This window comes from Anopheles bellator, chromosome 1 (genome assembly GCF_943735745.2).
Source record: "Anopheles bellator chromosome 1, idAnoBellAS_SP24_06.2, whole genome shotgun sequence".
In the NCBI taxonomy this organism is placed as follows: Eukaryota; Metazoa; Arthropoda; class Insecta; order Diptera; family Culicidae; genus Anopheles; species Anopheles bellator.
The window spans coordinates 30,677,486-30,695,739 of NC_071285.1; the positions used below are offsets into that span (position 1 = coordinate 30,677,486).

The 18,254-nt window shown below is 40.7% G+C and overlaps 3 protein-coding genes across 4 annotated transcripts in view; 2 read left to right on the plus strand and 1 right to left on the minus strand.

The window, feature by feature from the left end:
- Positions 1-7,856, plus strand: part of LOC131215420 (SCY1-like protein 2) — a 45,633-nt gene extending 37,777 nt beyond the window's left edge. Inside the window, exon 19 of the mRNA XM_058209808.1 lies at positions 7,314-7,856. Within this exon, the coding sequence (XP_058065791.1) occupies positions 7,314-7,856 (543 nt within the window). The remainder of the gene's footprint in view (positions 1-7,313) is intronic.
- Positions 7,857-12,320: 4,464 nt separating this feature from the next.
- Positions 12,321-13,390, minus strand: LOC131215421 (uncharacterized). Its single transcript, XM_058209809.1, has 2 exons — positions 12,926-13,390; positions 12,321-12,847 (listed from the first exon to the last, which is right to left on the minus strand). The coding sequence occupies exons 1-2, from the start codon at positions 13,388-13,390 to the stop codon at positions 12,638-12,640; spliced, it is 675 nt and encodes a 224-aa protein (XP_058065792.1). The 3' UTR covers positions 12,321-12,637.
- Positions 13,391-14,601: 1,211 nt separating this feature from the next.
- Positions 14,602-18,184, plus strand: LOC131209444 (peptidoglycan-recognition protein LA-like). Of its 2 annotated transcripts, none has more exons than XM_058202529.1 (5): positions 14,602-14,954; positions 16,880-17,089; positions 17,187-17,419; positions 17,566-17,772; positions 17,841-18,184. In XM_058202529.1, exons 1-5 carry the CDS (start codon positions 14,624-14,626, stop codon positions 18,045-18,047), a joined length of 1,188 nt encoding a protein of 395 aa, XP_058058512.1. In that variant the 5' UTR covers positions 14,602-14,623; the 3' UTR covers positions 18,048-18,184. The 2 variants fall into 2 exon arrangements, with proteins under 2 accessions (XP_058058512.1, XP_058058503.1); XM_058202520.1 differs by lacking the exon at positions 14,602-14,954 and adding an exon at positions 15,644-16,553.
- The last annotated feature ends 70 nt before the right edge of the window (positions 18,185-18,254 follow it).

The following is an 18,254-nucleotide window of genomic DNA, read 5'->3' on the forward strand; positions in this document are numbered from 1 at the left end:
ATGATACCTTGGTTGAACAGTCAACTAGAATTTATGTTGTACTCAATGCCAATATTTGTGCCTCATCAACTCAATGCTTTGCTTTATGGTTATTTGTGATCAAACTCAACATCGCACAGTTCCATAAAAGTGTTATCTTTTCCTGCTGTCTTTCCTGTTTGTTTGTTATTTATTTACAATATTTGCCAATCGTCATTATCGTCTAAGTCATTTTCCATTTAACGGTACATTTAGTCTTTTTCATGTATATTTTATAACTCCATTACTTATAATATTATTTCATCTTTTTTGTCACAATTTAGTACTAGGACAATCTTTCATTTCATCTGTCTTCGGGCACGTGTATAACCGTATGTAACCATTTCATGCTCGTACGTAGCGAATTGGAAACTTATCCAATAATCCTCTTCAGGCTTCAGGCAAATATTTTGTGCTCATTGATGTTTTAAAGAATCTTTAACATCAACCCATTTTCTTCCTTTTTATCTTCGCCAATCGTCACCACTCCGAATTACATTTCATTCTCGAATTGTAGCTGATTGCTAGACACACTAGACTACTTATTATTTATTCAAAAATGTACTTTTATTGTTAAGGGTATACATGATTCGTAAAGTATCAACATTACCAGATTTCTTTATTTACATGCGACAAGATAAGATCTTCAATGTCTTAATGTTATGTTCTGTAACATCCTTTTGTTATTATTTCAATATGTCTACATCTAGGTTTCAAAGCTATGTAATGTATTTGAGCTTACGAGAAATAACACGTACATGGTGACTCAAACTAGCAAAAGTTACTCCAAGTATTTTTGCATGCCACATTCAATGACAGTTATTCCAATTTTCGGAATAAGCACTGATGACTACACCGTCCGCCACCACCATTTTCATAAATGAGGAAAATCAAATTAATGAAGGCTCTTCCCATTCTGCAATGATGCTAAGGCAATAAAGTACAAAGCGGCGGCCGTTTCAATTGGATCGGGCGTACGCAAATGACGCACCGACCGCGGTGGTTTAGTATTTCATTACACGTATTCTGTCTAATCTGGTTTGATGTATTGGACCGCTACGCAAGGCTAGCATTTCCGTTGACAGGTGGCGTGTGCGTCGACGAAGGCCGCACACGGTTTCGTTTACGGCCATTTTTCTTGATAGCTGTCATTTGTTCTCATTTCCGGCAAGCCTTGCTTTTAGCTTTTTCCGACACCGGGCTCCAACATATAAGTATTCGCGGCTTAGTTTCCGTGCGGCTGCAAGGTAAATTAAACGTGTTTTTCTCACCGTGTACTTAGTACAAGGTGAACGGAAACCCCGCGGGTAATCTCATTGGGCGTTCAGCATACGTAACGTATCTTGGAAAGGAAATATTAAATGCTAAAATTTCGAGCAAACAACATGCTCGTCTAACATTGATGGTGTTCGACCTGAGGACGTACTCAAATTACGAACGGGTTTGGTATCTGCCCGGCGTATATCGAAAAGAAATTAAACTCAGAGTAGCTTATTTTGACTTTCATGAGCCATTTGCGGTATTACCGCTGCCTTTTCTTTCCAAAAAATAACAATCACCATCCTATTCACTGTAAATGAGATGGCACCGAAGGAAAAGAAAATGGGGTGCATGCGGTATTCACCTTCTGCCGAAAGACTCATTTTGCCATTGTCAGTAACCAGATGAAATGGTAATCTGAAAGTTGGAAAAAAAAATTAATCTTCTTAGAATTGCTCGGTGAGCATGTTCTCTGTGGCATGTAGTTAACACAAAACATATGAACACAATGAAAAGTTCCCTGCCCACTCTGATGCAGAAGACATCCATTAAAACTGATGGAATAAAAAAAGTCATCATTTCATCACCACAAGCATCGTTGAAATTTCTTTAAAGTACTAATACAGGTTCAAGGGTGCTGGGAAGAACGATGAGCAATTTCGGAACGAATGTCTGTATTGTATTGTATTTCATCTGTGTGGTTTATTTTGCCCTATTCATTACCCTTTCTCAACATATACTGTATTTTTGCAAAAATGAACGAATTTTTAATCGGCCTTTTCCGAGTGAGCGAAAAGCAAGGAATTTGTAATTATTGAAAAGTTTCATTACGATTAGTAACATTGCTGTATGAGTGTCAAAGGATTTATACCAACCTTAGAAAAGGCACCAATTAGTAAATTCTGTTAAATTTCTGGATATTTTTGTCAATATTTTAGTATCTTCATTTATAAGGTAATCGTGGAAATAACGATACGTGACACCGTTTATTTTTCGTTTCACATATATTTCCGCCCCGCTGCAATGAAAAGATTGCTTTTCCAAACAGGCGTGATTGTTATTTCTTATAGGTTACCATATTTCACTGTGCTATTGATTAAAATAAGTTAAGCTCTAATTTCTATTGGTAGGTTTGTGAAACATGTTTGCTCGGAAACCAATATTTTATATTTATGTTTGTGTTAACATTTATTGTTATTGTGTTAACAGCTTCATAAAACGACAGGCTTGTAAATTGTTACATAGCGGCACCGCTTATACTTCACCGTACCGGGCAAAAGCACCAACCGCAATCTCAGAACTCATGCATTGCTGATTCGTGCGTTAGAAAGCGAAACACACCAGGCGCCTCCATTCGACAGTTCTCACCTAGCCTACTAAAAGCTGCTTCAGACCTAACCAAATCGCACATAAAGAACTAAACACTTACAGAAGTCACCCAATTTGATCTGGAAATGCGCCTGAAACAATTGTATGCTAACAGTAACAGATTTGGGCTTGCGAATAAAAAATGGAGACCCATGCACACGCCAGCTTATTGTAGCGAATGATTCCAACAGCACACTGTCTCGGTTATAAGCAGTTAGTTTAGCAGCAAGATTCCCACCACTGATACACCGGCTTAATAAATGACACTCTCAATGCGAACAGCTACTACTACTACACAACAACAGGCACAACCTTGGTAATACGACTATCATCACTACAACCACCACAGCCAAAATCACCACTGACCAACATTGATTCGATGGCATAATTTATTAGGTAGACAAGCAGCAGGCCGAACGATCGAGGCGTTGTGATTGATTGGAAAAAAGGCTTTCCTACAAAACTTGTCTTGTTTTTTCTTTCTCTCTTTCTCTCTTTCTCTTCCAATTATTTCTTTCGCAATCCTGAAAAACCGTTATTGTGTTGTTTCTTGGTAAAACATGAACTAAAATATGTATTAAAAACGTCAACAACTATTATGTCGCTTCGGGCATCATCCACCTTCTTCGATAGTCGACCGTCGTCAAGCAATCGTCCAAAATATCCAACTTAAAGCCACTGGATCTCCTATCGTACGCGCCAGCGACACGTACCAATACGAGCGCCACCAGCAGCTTCCAGCGTAGCTTCCAAAAAAGCCAGAAGAAGGCGATCAAGAATCTGCGCAAGAGCTTCAAACTTTGAAATCCAGCAAGCTCACGTTGGGACGATGCCGTGCGGCAAGTACTCGGAAAGTGAGCAAAAGTACAATACGTTCCAAACATGGGCATGAAAGCGGGAGTCAGAACTCGCACTGGAAAGGTTTCTCCAATTCTTCACCAACTTTGGAGAGTATTTTTGACGCCGGAGTCAATGCGTTCTCCTCTGTGACACTCATCGATTATACCATCCACATGCACCCCGTAATTGAGCCTTCCAATATGTGTGCAGAATCCATGTGTGCGTTTTCGATGTTGCGAACGGGAATGAAGCTATGAAGAACTAAACGGATGCAAAACTCCCTCGGACATCCTCTATGCTGCCTATTATGTCTCAACTCGTCTTATGACTATGCTATCGTCGTGCGCTACGGCCAATTGCTGTGTGTCGTTGCTCAACCTATCGCTACTGTCGCTTCTTCTACGCTTGAACTATAATTTCAACTACTTTTTGAATCGCTATCGCGTGCCAATAGATGTGAGTCAACTTCATGTCGATGTTCACGGTAGTATGCCTACATGTTAACAAATATAAATAAGACACCAACAGGGTAGCGTTACCAATTAGTACACACAAAACACGACATCTAACAATGAAAACACCAGTACTGCGAAAGCAACGACTATAAGGCCTGGTAAACAACGCACCTAATGGATGGAAGCTGGTGAAAACACATGTGTTGCACTTGGAGCATAGCAGAGCACATCGGTTTCTATCTGTATCTTACGATCAGAATCTTAAATGTTAGCATACGGCGAAATGGTTATCAACAAAGGCTATATGTGCACCAAATTTTATGGGAATCAATCGTAATAACACCAACACTGCAGTGCACAACGAGAATCAAACAGATAGCCTCATGCAGAACGCGCAGACCGCAGAGAAAGCGACCCGAAATGCACCAGTTCATCCTTTGGAAGTATCGTATTGGTATCATGCGGATGTTGGTGTGTTGTTTGGTAGGATAGACAATTTCTCAAAAACGAGCATGAGGTTTTTACTCCCAACTGGGCGGTGAGATTTGGGTTAATACAAAATGCGCAACACTATTCTACGGGTCTTCGGAAAGGAAACCGATGTTCGATAACGGTACTTTGAACAAGTAAGATCGTATCAATAGAGCATAGTGTATTCAGTAGAACCTGTAAAAGTTGGATAGAATATCATATCACACAAATATCGAAAAATCTTCCCACTAACCCCAATAGCAACTCCTGACAGTAGAAATTTGCAATACTATTTTCAAATATCTGAAATGTTGGCTAACAGAGTATACACTTATTTCGTTAATCAATCGCGGCCACTTTTCTTTTATTCACTTCAATGCTGGTCTTGCGATGGAATTGTGCCGTAGGAATCGTTTTGTTTTTCCGCGATATAAATCAAAATGTGATTTTTTTTTTCTTCACCCCAAGAGTATATTGTAACACGTATGTACGGAGATTTTTCCAACAGCCACCACAGTCAAATGCATGCCTCTTCATTACCACCAACCATCCATTAACGAACCATTCAACTGTCCCGCTGCTTACCTCACCTGTTGTTCACCACAATAATCTGTATACTTTCAGATACTGAACACCAAAAACTTCAAATCCGTACTGGAAAAAGTTACTAAAAATCGCCCACGATCGTCCTCTTTATTTGGCATGGACAATGATCGTTAAAAACTAGAACGTAGAAGCAAAGGGGGAAAGCTATAACTTTGAAGAATGAGTTAATTTGCATCAACTGAACCATCTTAAACATGAAGTTCAAGCACACCATCACACAGTTGTCATCGTTTCCATTCAATGGATAGCACACTTGCACCAGAATATCGCAGAGTCCCCGGTGTTTCGGAGACTGTAGTTGGGATTTTAAGCAAAACAGAACGTTTCATCTTCTCTGCTTACCAACAAATCCGGCCCCATTTAGCTTCACATGCACTAATTGCCAAGAACCCACAGTCACAAGAAAATCCATCGCTATTACTGGGAAATATCAGTATCTCCGTGAAGCACCGTTATCCGTCCAGCCTTTCAATCCCACTGTAGAACCCGGTATGGACAACTTGTAGATCCCGAATTCAGCAACCCCTGTAGTTGCCCGTACCAATTCCGTACGTGTAGCCAAAGTTTGTCCTTGTGTCAAATCTATCATACACGCAAAAGGACCCGAGGTAAGCCGAGCTCAGCCAGATATCAGTTTACGTAGAGAAATGTAGTGTTAGCCAGTAGTAAGAGCGCTTTTCTATTCTGATGAGTAGCTCATTGCCTACTGGGGTAGCCTGTAGTGGCGTAGTTTACTAGCCATAGTATCTTATAGTATCGTACACAATGATGTAATGTTGCCAGTTATCCAACGTTATTGACAAGCTGTTTATATTAGTTAACTTTAATGTGAATAACATTAGTTATCACACTATCTAGCAGTTGGATCGAAACGAATCTTTCTTTTTGTTCTCTGTAGATGTTTGAAGTACATCATATTTATGATACGATTACTTGTAAATCTTTATTGCGTGTGTAGTAAGCAAAATGGAGTGATTGATGACATCATTGATTCGAATTGCCATAAACATTTTCAAAAATTTTTCTCCTCTACTTGACGAACAGCTTAGTGCGACATTGGTTAGCTATGCTGGTAACGGATCCAATTAAATTATTTTGCACTTTATGGTTTTTAAACCTTACCTACCAACAGAATACAAACTGTGAATTGGGAAACAAAAATTCGAACATAGGCTATCCATTGGCGCTCGGGTGTGGTAAATTTTGATACTATCGTTTGCTTAAAGAAATGTGATCAATCCACCAATTACAACAGTTTCTGCTATCATGTCCAAATTTCTTATAGACACATGGTGTGGTGCACCGTTTGGCGTAATTCGTTTTAAAGTGCAATAATTGAAAAACCAGTCTCTTCGGCTGTTTCCATATTATCATTATCAACGCCATGTACTTGTGTCAAACGTTACCATAAATATCACGCTACTTACATATGGTCTGCACTAGTTTTCATAGACATTAATATTTTTATCATTCCTATTTTCCCACTCGCAGTTTGTGTTGTATACTTCATTTGCATGTTGCATCATTATTTGAACTGTTGATCGCCAAAACGTACCTTTTTGCATACAAATTGCTTGTGTAAGCACTATTAAAATCGTAGTAACTTAGTAACCTAATCACAGTATGACCCTAGTTTGTTTCAACCTTAGACCAACTAACTCTCAACCAAAACTACTGCTGCTAAAAGATAAACTCAAAGCCCCTAGTTCTAAATAATCTGGACTCTACATGACTTACGGTTTCGATATCAATGTGACATCTTTTCTTTTTCTGAATGAAATACAGTAATCTGAAAGACACACATTTACTGAAACTAACGCCAAAACCGTTGATCTATTCCTTCAGGTGTATTCTTTTTTTTATGTGTCGGAAGTACTCTTATCTTACAAAACTATTTCTTCAGAAAACATTATTTTTTTATGTAGTCCCGGACTATCCATATTCGTCGCATCGTGTATAACATTCAGTGTTTCGTGTGTATGTGCATTGAAGTTATGGACTGTTGATAGATGCTATGCAAACGTAGCCACGCTCTTACTTCAAGTTCCTCATGATAGTTTTACTGTTTTTCTTTTTTCTTTCTTCTAATCTGAACGCTCTAATATTATCTGATCATACCTATTTCAATTTCATCTTTCTTCTGCTATTCATTCTTTTCTACATACCTAAACATCTCCATGTGTATTCCTCCTTCATCGTTTTATGTGTTGTTTTAATTTTCGCATATGGTCAACCTCACATTCCTCGAAATTGAAAAAAAAACACAAAAACCGACCATTCCTTTCTGAATTGCAGCGACAGTTGTACGCACTTATGACTAAAGATAGATTCACGGTCAGCAGTAACACTAGTCCACAGGCACCAACTGCCAAACCACAGGGAGCCCTATCTGCATCGGCAACTTCTCTCAACACTGCTACGACCACCACTAGCACAGTCCCTCACAGCAGCAAGCTAGCCACAGGCGGTACAGGCACCTTTGCCAACTTTACCTCCGCCATCACGGTCAACGATGCTTCAACAACTCTTTCGTCCATCACGCAGATCGTAAGAACGCCAACAATCAGTTGTCCCACGGCGTTACCCATCACGACCACTACCAAATGTCCATCGCCCAGTAATTCTCGGGCCGTCTCTCCTGGTACTGGGCGGGCGAACAGCCTCGGAACCACACCAGTAGTAGTCACAGGTGGTTCTGCTAGAGCTTCGTCCGTAACGCATGTCTCCAACTTTACAACCTCGCGCGTATCGGTTCTACTTTCTCCAACCACTTTGCCTACTGTCGGTGCGTCATCAGCTAAATCACCCACCTTATTCGGTAGCGGTGGTAACCGTTAGTTTCACGTAGTCGCCTCAATACCTCTGCTTGCATGCTAACAATCATGAGCAGCCTACTGCGAGCACCTTTGTCCATTGTTGCGATGGTCTTCGGCTTATTTCCCATTTTTTTCGAAGCACCCTCAATACACTTTTACTAAAACTTGTCACTGCGTGTGTTCCAATAAATCGCAATAGTTTTTGACAAATGCACGATGTTGTTATCGTGTGCCACTCGCACACTGGCGCCCATTAAAAAATGGCTTTCAGGCCACCGAGGGACAGCCCAAAACTTCTCTCAAATAATGTTGCTCCAATTCAAGCAACTACTCTTATGCGGAATCAAACGCCAGAGCGGATCATTCTAGTAGAGCTGATTAGGAAGTTGATCTTCAAGTAAGGTAACATGCATCAGGCCATCAGGTTGCCGGATAAGTAAGTAGTAACATGAATCTTTCGAACATAGAAATATCGATCCTTCACTTTAACTCACCGTCAAGCGATTGTTATGGAATAATTGCCTGACGGTGTAAAAACAATTTTTAAACTCTAATACACAATGTTTGTCGTAAATGCAAACGAACCAAGCCTCTGTGGTCCTCGTATAAGAAACGCAAACACAGACAGAAGGCATTGTTTGGTGAAATTTTTACCTACAGCGAACTGTTGTTCCGGTAGTGCTCAAAATGGATAGAAGTAATAGTGTACCGTGTGTAAGGTGTTCATCCCCTATAATCCTCAATGTTCCTTAGAATACCTATGGGTTGAAATAATTTGACCTCGCTGGACTTAAAAGTATTACCTATTACTGGTAAAACTGGTACAGTAGAGTCACAACAAATACTTATGATCCTTGAATAGTGAAGCTCGACAATCTGTTAATTTGAAAATTAACGACCCAACAAAACAATGAACTAATGTCTATTGTGTAAAGTGAAATCGGGAAATAACCGACCTTCAATACAACTACATCAGCCATAATGAAATACCCCAAGAACAAACCAAAGAGTGTGCCAAGCAACACAAGCGATTTGCAAAATATAATCATTTTGAATCTGTTTGCACAGTTTTAGAGATCTCTATACAGGCTTGAACAAAAAAGTTAGAGAAAAACAATAATGTTGTTCAGTTTAAGCTAAGTACAATCATAAAACGAATAGGCAAGTTGGCAACTGCAGTAGTATTATTGCAATAGCTTACTCAACGACAATCTTATAAATTAAATAGTTCATGTAAGTCCGCGATCATAGCTTATGTTGGGTAATTATGGAGTAAACTTATACCAATTGCGGCAATTGTTACACACAGGGCAAATGTCACCGCTACCTATCGGTTCCGTAGTTTTTCTTTCCCAGCTCTTTTTCCAACTGTGTTTCGAAGAAATACAACCAATAACTCCAAAATACGCGTGTTTACAGCAACTGTTTCACCACAATCTGTTGCCCACTGTACATACAAAGAATGGATGCATCATGAATGAAAACGAAATGAACATTGGGATTATTTGATTTGACTACTGACTTAACTAACTACTGACCATAGTACTACTGACTGCTGACTTTAGTAAAATACCAATTTAAAGTAAGGGGAAAATGAAACTCTGAACAAGGTTTGCGTAGTTAATTCTAATTTATTCCAGCGAGTAGTGTGTAGTACGCATAATAAAATCATGATTAAGTACGCGGCGGTAAAATCAACGAGTTAGGAAACGGCGAATCTGTACTAGTCTCACGCAATGCATACGGTTAAACCACTAATGATCAATATAAATGTTTAAGTAGAAGAATGTGCAATTTTAAATCTCACATATCTATTGTTAATCAAGTATTGTTACGAAGTTAATATCAAACTTGTTCCCATTTCCCCATACTCTTCTAACCTAACAGTATAAGATACATGGACGCGATCCTTGCTAACAGGTAGCCACGTCTGTTTGTTGTATGTCAATGACAAACTGTTGTTTCCATATACCCTGCCAGAGGAACGATAACCCTTACCTCACTACCGACCGTAAGAAGGCTCCCTTGACAATCACAGGGCGTCCGAAGGCGTTCTAATGTACGTTTTTCCTTTTAAAAACGTTACCTAAGATGGATACTAGATTCGTAGGGTAACGTTCGTTGTGTAGGTTTGTAACCATTGCTCAACTAATGTAGCACGTGATGCGTATCCGTAACATCCACACCGAGGTACCTACGAGCAGCTAATTATGCTGTACGTGTAGGACACATGAAATTGGATCCTACCCAAGGCAACGTTATGTATTTTGTCAAAATGGTACTATGGTACATTGAATTTAAGCCCATTCAATCCGTAAGATCCGTGAGAGCAATTTTTTGTACTCTTTATATTTAACGTAGTTTCAACGGACGAGCGGTACTTTTTTGTAGAGAAACTTGTTTTATTCCCATACCGCAAAGCCGTGTTAGTGGTGAGTTTTGTTAAAGTAAGCTTTTGTGCAACCAAAATAACCAAACAACATGGCACAAATGGAATACTGTAGATTAGAGTTCACTGTTAAAAACATGTAACAGAGTTTCGAGAGGAGAGAATTTAACAAGTATTAATGAAACGCGTAACGCACACACCAAAACCCTACAGACTCACGTTGGACGGTGTGTACGTTCCTTTTTAATAAATGTATAACGAATCTAATTGAATGAAGTTTTTAAGCAAGGCACGTTAAGATAAGCACTATTAATCCATCAATGTCGTTCACATAGAATATCATTGGCATAATCGTACCACTACATTTATTGTCTTCTAAAGGTGGAATTTGAACCAGTCAAACACTAGATAGAATGAAGCGAAGGAAACCAGTCGCAGACGCGATGTGAGCTGGTAATATGCCTGCGTGTTGCTGTAAGTGCAACATTGTAAAACATTAACATCAAGCGTTGCATTATGAAACTTGCGATTAACACAAAAATACCAACAGATGTATCTGAACTGTAAGACAATCCACTCATATGATACCTATCTTCAATTGTTCCACTAGTGTAAGCATAACCACAATGCTTCTAACAATCCAGCGTACCCACCAGTAACGCCTGTCGAGCCTGCGTGTAGAATTTTCTATTTCTCCGAAACAAAAGATACCCCCTTCGAGCTTCTTGGACAAGAATTTTATACGTTTTGCTAAAATCGATCTTTCCAAGCAAGTCTTCATTCCTACATTTGGTTTTGTAATGTTGCTGTGATAATTTCATCAGTGGGATGGGTTTATGTTGCCATTGAGATAAGTAAACTGTTGTTCAAGTATTTTGAATTTTCTACATATCATAGCTACAGGGCTTAGGAAGATTGGACATAGGATGAAGACAATGCTATCAGAGTAGACACATGTATGCGGGGATCGTTCCGTTGCCAATTTTGCACGGAAAATAGTACTCAGAGGCTTAAAAAATATACAAAGGAGTGTAGAGCTGGCACTGTTGGTTATTGAACATGACAGAGAAGTCTAAAAAGGATTCGAAAGGAACGTCATATAGTAAATCGTTGAGAACGGAAATGCATAGTTCTATATAGCACCCAAAGAGAACTTAACATACACAAGTATTTTTGTAACTTCGCTTATCACATGAGAAATTTTAACAAACTATCCCGAATCCTTCCGCTGCATCAAAATGGCAGATATGGCAGCTGTTCAACAGAATGTTAACAAACTCTCGTGCCAGCATCAGCAGTCTGCTCTGGAGAGCCGCTAAATTGCACTATGACTGTGTACGCTTGCAACAACCTTGATCCAGACAATCCTACTACCAACATTCAACGTGACAATTATTCATTCATGATTACAACTACATACTAAGTGAGCTCAGTCTTACATATCGGGGCAGACCCAAGCCAAGTTCGATTCATGAATACATGGAACCTATAAAAACTATCGGTGTTTAAATGTAGGTAGGACAATGTGTGTGACTTAAAAGATAGTGTAAGGCAAAGGATTATATCAGCATACACATTTCGAAAACAACTAACGTTTAGTAATACAAGATGATTCATAGCAAAAGCACAATTATACAAATACAACTTATACGATACAGTTGAGCGCAACGCCACGGGAAGTTCGGCTGTAAGGCATTTTATAACATTATTTCACGATGTTTTGCTAACAAAAGAATGGGTTGCTGATAAGCGCATTTTTTAACGCAACAAAGAAACACTACATCACAAAGCAAACTGGTCACTATTTTTATATATCCTTTACACAGAATTCTGCTAAAATGTGTCGCTATACAACTAACATCATCATGTGAGGTAGTAGTGAACGAATGAAAGCTAAAGAATCGATGTCGTGCAGACATTTTGTTTTTTCAATATTGTTCCTAAGTGAGCGACGGAAAAAAGGAAGCTTAGAGATAAGTAAACGAATATAGCTTCCTCGTAAGTCATTCAATAAAACCTTTTATTTATATTGCTATTATACTATACTATATTTACAATATTTTCCATTACATTCCGCAAGCGTTTTCGAACCACCTAACAATGTCGATCAATTGGATGATGTATGCTACCACTCCTGACCAGCACTATTTAACAAAAATGTGGAAAACGACGTTCTACAACCATTCTTAAGATCTTGATGTAAAAGAACTGAGTTTGATGTCGAAAAGAAATGTTAACTACCTATACCAAGATTTGTCATAACCATGATCAAATGATTAAAAATAATAAACAACCACAGCGTGATTTCACTGTTACGAGTTTGTAATTTATTGAAAACTTGGTATATTTTAATGTTTTTCTTCTCTCTTAATGTTAATGAAGCAACCAAACAATCAAATACTGACAAATGCTTCTCATTTCGAAATTGTTCCATCCTTTTTCACTATCTTCTCCATGGGAATTTTAAAGGGATTTATGTTTGGATCAGCGAAAAACGTTTTCAAGTCTTTCGTTATCGGCAATTTTCGTTTCGATTTCTGTGGAGGAGCCATTGTTTTCAATTTTTCGTGCAGTAAGGTTATGTCTTCGTTGTGATCCGTTTGCGATATTTTGAGGACCGTTTGCTGCAAGGAAAAAGTCATACAGAAGAAATAAAACAAACACTTGCCCAACACATGCACATCATTTAAGCTCGAACGTACCTCATAAACGTCTTTCAACACCTTTCTTGTCGACGCATTCATACCCCTTATAGGCTGACCCATCATCATGCATGCCAAGTTGAGGTAGAGCATCTGAAAGTTTACTCCGTTAACATGCTCGGGTTTCGGAAACGGTTCAGTAAATGCTATCGATTTGAGTGCCAACGGTAGCTCGTTATTGCAAGTTTCACGAAACCCAAAAGAGTCTAAACAAACGCTCCATGAGGCACACTGTAAAAATTCTGGGCTGTTTTCCAACCTCTCCAAGGCACACTTTTCGGAGCGAAACGCAAAGTCGTTCACATATTGAGCCAACGCTGTAGGACATTCGTCTACGTGCGCTTTAAGAATCTCTTCGGGGCGCTCTGCACTAAACTTCTGAAATGAAACACTCAGATTTTTGCCAACTTGCTGTTTGTTTTGCTGCTTGCGATTCGCACCGACGCGGTTTTCCGCTGTTTCCATCTTGAGCAACGAAAGAAGATGTTAAATAAATAAACAAACCTTTTGACAGCTATGTTCGTTTCGATGCGACAATACCAGGGTTGCCTAGTAGGCTAGAACAGAAATGGACGAACAATCTCGAGCTATTGTACGGTTCCGTAGCATAACGTTGCGAATTTTGAATTTTAAAGGAAACATAAAAAATATGTGCTTAACGCCCGGCACTGGTCGTAGTGGTAAGGCTGGAGGAGCAGGAATGCGATTGTTCAACTGCTTTTATTAGTAGCATAGTGTAAAAATATAAAAATGCTGTTTCCTTGCTGCTTCGTATGCTGCATTTAGTGAACATAAATCTTTTATTAAATACGGCAAAAATTAAACTTATGACAAAAAAGTGAAAAAACAATCAACTGTTTTCCCATTAGTTCTTTAATATACAAAATGGGGATTGCAAAATTTAGTTGCTTGTTAGTGTATATCACACCTGAGCCAGTCCAGTTTTAATACAAAGCAACACTTTGTTTCTACTCGCGTGCGTAATTTAACACAATGAAAGATGCAGTGACAACAAGAATGTCAAAAATGAACGGCAAGCAAGAACAGCAAGAACACTACTGAGAATAGACACTATTTATGGTATTTCCTTTAACTGTTAACAAGTAGCGCGAAATAAAAAGGCATGAGATATTTTATAAAACAATTGAACCTGCTGAGTTGAGAGAGATCCTTTTCATTTGCCGCAATACGACAGAGTAAACTAATATGGCGCATAATGAGACAAACAGTAACAGTATCGTCGAGAGTATTCAATACAATACGTTGATCACAACCCAACAACTAAACAACAAGAGAATATCTGTAGCTTAAATGTAAAACTCCACTCACACGTAAAAAGTGTACGATAGATTTTTTCTTGTGTATTTCGTTATCCGAACAAGATTAATTACACAGCGCTAGTAAAAAATCCCACGTGGTTATGCGATAACTCACGATCACGTTTGGCTCTTGCTACAAACGCTCCGCACAGATGCCAACATCTTCGCACATATACGAACGAGACGAAACTTGTCTGTAACTCCTTTCAGGGGGTTCTACCTTCAGTAACAAGCCAGATCTCATAGTGATCGCTAGTACTGTTTATTGTGGTGCGTGCCTGCAGAGTCGTGATAAGCATACGTTAAGCCGTTTTGTTCGTTGGAAAAGTAGGCAGTAGGTAGTAATATGGAGAACAGTGATACGTCAACGACCTCACCAATGCCGGAATCGGTGGCGGCTGCTCTAACGCGCATACATCCGCGGTACAACAACTTCCAGCAGCACAATTCCATGCCTGCTGGTCCGCAGACACTTGGGGCAAGGTACGAGCAAAGCGCAAACAATCCGGGCGTACCGGTGAGCCCTCAGAATAATATGGCGCCAAGCAGCGGTGGAACTTCCGGTGGCGTACAACCGGCAGCTACGAGCGTGATCAACTTATCGAACTCTAGCGACGTAGTAATTGGTCCCATGACACACTACCAGTACCAAGGTGCCGTTACCATCTACCAGTATATGGATGCAACCGTGGAAGCCAGTAGAATTGCAAGTAAGTTAAAATAAATGAATCCGTAAAACTACGGAACTTGGTTGATGCACAAGAAAGGGGAAATTGAGGTTAACGCATGCATCACTCCGACCAACACTCGAACGAAAGTCAGTCAGATCTCGAGGTAGTACGTGACACTCGTTAATATTCACGAACTGGTTGCATACTTTGTCAGCGAAACTTGGCTCTCGTCAAAAACGAACAAACCAACGGTTTAATAACTCAAACTTATTGAGTTAAAAAACACGGTCCACCATATCATGTTACAAAACTTTCATTAGTCAAACAGATTTTTCTGTTTTATACTTTCCGCGATAGATGAATGTAATTTGCGAGTTAGCCAAACAATGGTTGATAAATGTTTGCTGTCAACTACTTTTGAACTTTTCAAGAAGAGGCTTCTCCTCTTGAATGCCCTTACATTTTTGCATTTGTTGGAAGTTTGAATTGTTGATCTTCTCGATTGAAAGGAGGGAAAACCCGATGAGCCAGAAAGTAAACCAACACTCACGCGAGTAGTATCAATCACAGTAGTCATCGCATCGCGAGCCACAATACCAACACACCGCCTGTCGGATGGACTGCGAAACAGGTCCATCGCTCCACAGTCAAACAATTCGTCAGTTTGTGTCTGGAAATTCCGTGCATTGCACCGTCGTTGATCTCTTGACGCCAGCGTGCCCGGGTTGTTGGTGTACGATATTGTGTTTCGCGTGCCATACACCCCGCTTGGAAACGGATTAGAAGCGGCTTCTTGGTTGAGTTAAAATTTATGGGACTCATGCCCGGCGTTCCGGCCCGGTCGGGGTGCTTATCCGCGATGGTTCAAGTCATGGACCCACTGTCCACGACGTCCTCAACGAGCTCGATCGCTAATTGAATTTAAATTCATCGTGGCCTCGTGCATGGACGCTCCGCTCGGGACCATTTTTGCGCTGCTGATCCACTGGACGGCTTATCCGTTCGGACGCGTCGTTCAGTCAGCTCGGCATGCTGCAAGAAGACGGCGTAACACGCCCCAATAAGTGCTCCAAAAGTATACAACCGATGCGCCCGGTTTGCATTTCTAATACGCGAGAAACCGGTGCTATTTTCGGCCAATAATAGTGCTGAAGGTCATTCGCCGGTTACACAGTGGTAGTTTTGTGTGTCCGTTGTTACTGCAGAGTGTGCGCCAATAGCAAAATGCAAAGCTGTAAATCATGAAACTGTTACTTAAAATTCACAACAAAGAACGAAACCAGTCAAGCCCTGTCTCGACAGCCGCCAATCTGTTCCAGCGAAAGCGTAAATATTACCATCGTAGAACCTCGAAATCATCGTCGTCACTAGTGCCTGTCTCCCAGACTGGCACACCCGCAACACATTCCGCGCCATCGTCATCCTTTCCGTCGGCGCCCGTGACGTCATCCGCTGGTGTTCCATCGTCTCGTGCAGTCTCTTCGGAAACGAACGAGTCCAGCTCGATTGGCATAGCGTCATCTTCGACGATCTACGGTGGAAACTATACGACATCGGTGCAATGCTCAACCGACCGCTGGCCTCTACTGCAACGGAACATCCAGTCTTCTTCATGCAGTTTCGCTAGCAATTCAAGATGTGTGTGAATCATTATGGAAAAGTATTCCTTCTTTCCGACGATAAGGGCTTGGCTTTCCGGGTAGTCGTGTTTCCTCTGACAACCTCTGCACTTTCCAAGTGGAATGGACTAGCTGTGCCACTCCTTATGTCACTGAAGTCATTGAACATGAGGACGAAGTTATTTAGAGAAAACATTCGCTCCACACCAGACCAATCCTTACACTTCAAGCATTATCTGCGAGCTACGTCATTTACTTAAAAATGCTTCAATGAAAAAATGTGGTGGTGACGATACTGAATTTTATTACCTCTTTCACACGCCTGGTTCAAATGCAAATGTGCAGCTGGCCGCAACAACCAGAACCGGAGCTTACCTTCGACGGTACCATCCACTCTGCGCCAGGAACGTTACTTCATCTACGGGGCCCTGATTTTTTTTGCCATCATTGGATTCTCGTCGGCAATTTATGTCATTATCAATCAGACGCGCACGGCTAATGACCTGACGCCATCGCAAGACATTAACTTCGATCGTAACTATGATTCGCGAACCAGTAAGTATATGATCCAAAGGGCTAGCCACCAAAGGGATGAACCAAGTGGTTGGTGGACACGCTTTCCAGTAACTTTGCTAGATTGACCCTTCCGCAGTACCGACCCTTGGAAACAGTCACATGATCATCGACCGCCGAAACTGGGGTTCCCAGGATGATGTTTCCGCATCCGTTCAACTTAAACGACCCATTTCGTATGTTATCGTAACTCACATTGGCGTTAGTTCGAAGGCGTGCACAGACGTGTACCAGTGCTCAAACAAGTTACGAATCCTGCAGGATGCGGCCATCGGCGAAAGACATCTACCAGACCTGCCGAGCAACTTCTATGTAAGCAATCCGCAAATCCCGATTACACACGCTTCGATACGATCTTGCTTTACGACAAAATCGAAAACGTTGCCACCTGACGAACCGAACCAAAAGTCATCCGTGAGGCTTATTTTCTAAAATATGCACACTTCGCCATTCTGCAGATCGGGGGCGATGGAAACGTTTACGTTGGACGCGGTTGGAGGATAGCTAACTCGTACCACAATCGTACACTATCGGTTTGCTTTATGGGAGACTACAATCGCTACGACGTCAATGATTCTCAGATTTCTGCCCTGCAACACTTGCTCACTTACGGTGTCGTACAGAATTCCCTCGCTACAGACTACAAACTCGTGGGACGCCAGCAGGTCAGTATATGTGCTCTACAGTAGGTGTACTATATCAGCCAAGGAAAAACTGCGTTTTCACATTGCAGACAAAGAACACAACGAGCCCGGGAAGTTTACTGTACGCCAAAATTGTACGCCTGTCTCGCTGGGATCCGTGTGGCACTCAAGGATATTCTCACTGTGGAGCTGAACTGGGATATCCCGCTGTTTGGGACGAAGAAAGGCTCCTTAATAAACGGAACGGAATCACAATTCACATGGTCGGCACCCGAAAAACAACTGAAGAGGAATGAATTTCAACCACAAATGGCGTTCTAGTCTAGTCTAGATTGGGCTTCGGAAAGCGTAATCAAATGGTAGCAGATTCAGCAATCGGAATTTTGTTGTACATTATTGTAAATGACTGTATAAAATCAGTGTAGTCATAATATCGAATGTAATAAATCGGATGCAATGTTGAAAATCCATCAAATATCACGTGCCATGAATTTTGTGTGGAA

Coding starts and splice junctions, on each gene's coding strand:
- LOC131215421 (XM_058209809.1), bottom strand. CDS start 13,390: ATGGAAACAGCGGAAAACCGCGTCGGTGCGAATCGCAAGCAGCAAAAC. Junction 12,848..12,925: donor TGTTGAAAGACGTTTATGAG/GTACGTTCGAGC, acceptor TTTTCCTTGCAG/CAAACGGTCCTCAAAATATC.
- LOC131209444 (XM_058202520.1), top strand. CDS start 16,157: ATGAAACTGTTACTTAAAATTCACAACAAAGAACGAAACCAGTCAAGC. Junction 17,420..17,565: donor ACCTGCCGAGCAACTTCTAT/GTAAGCAATCCG, acceptor GCCATTCTGCAG/ATCGGGGGCGATGGAAACGT. Junction 17,773..17,840: donor AACTCGTGGGACGCCAGCAG/GTCAGTATATGT, acceptor TTCACATTGCAG/ACAAAGAACACAACGAGCCC.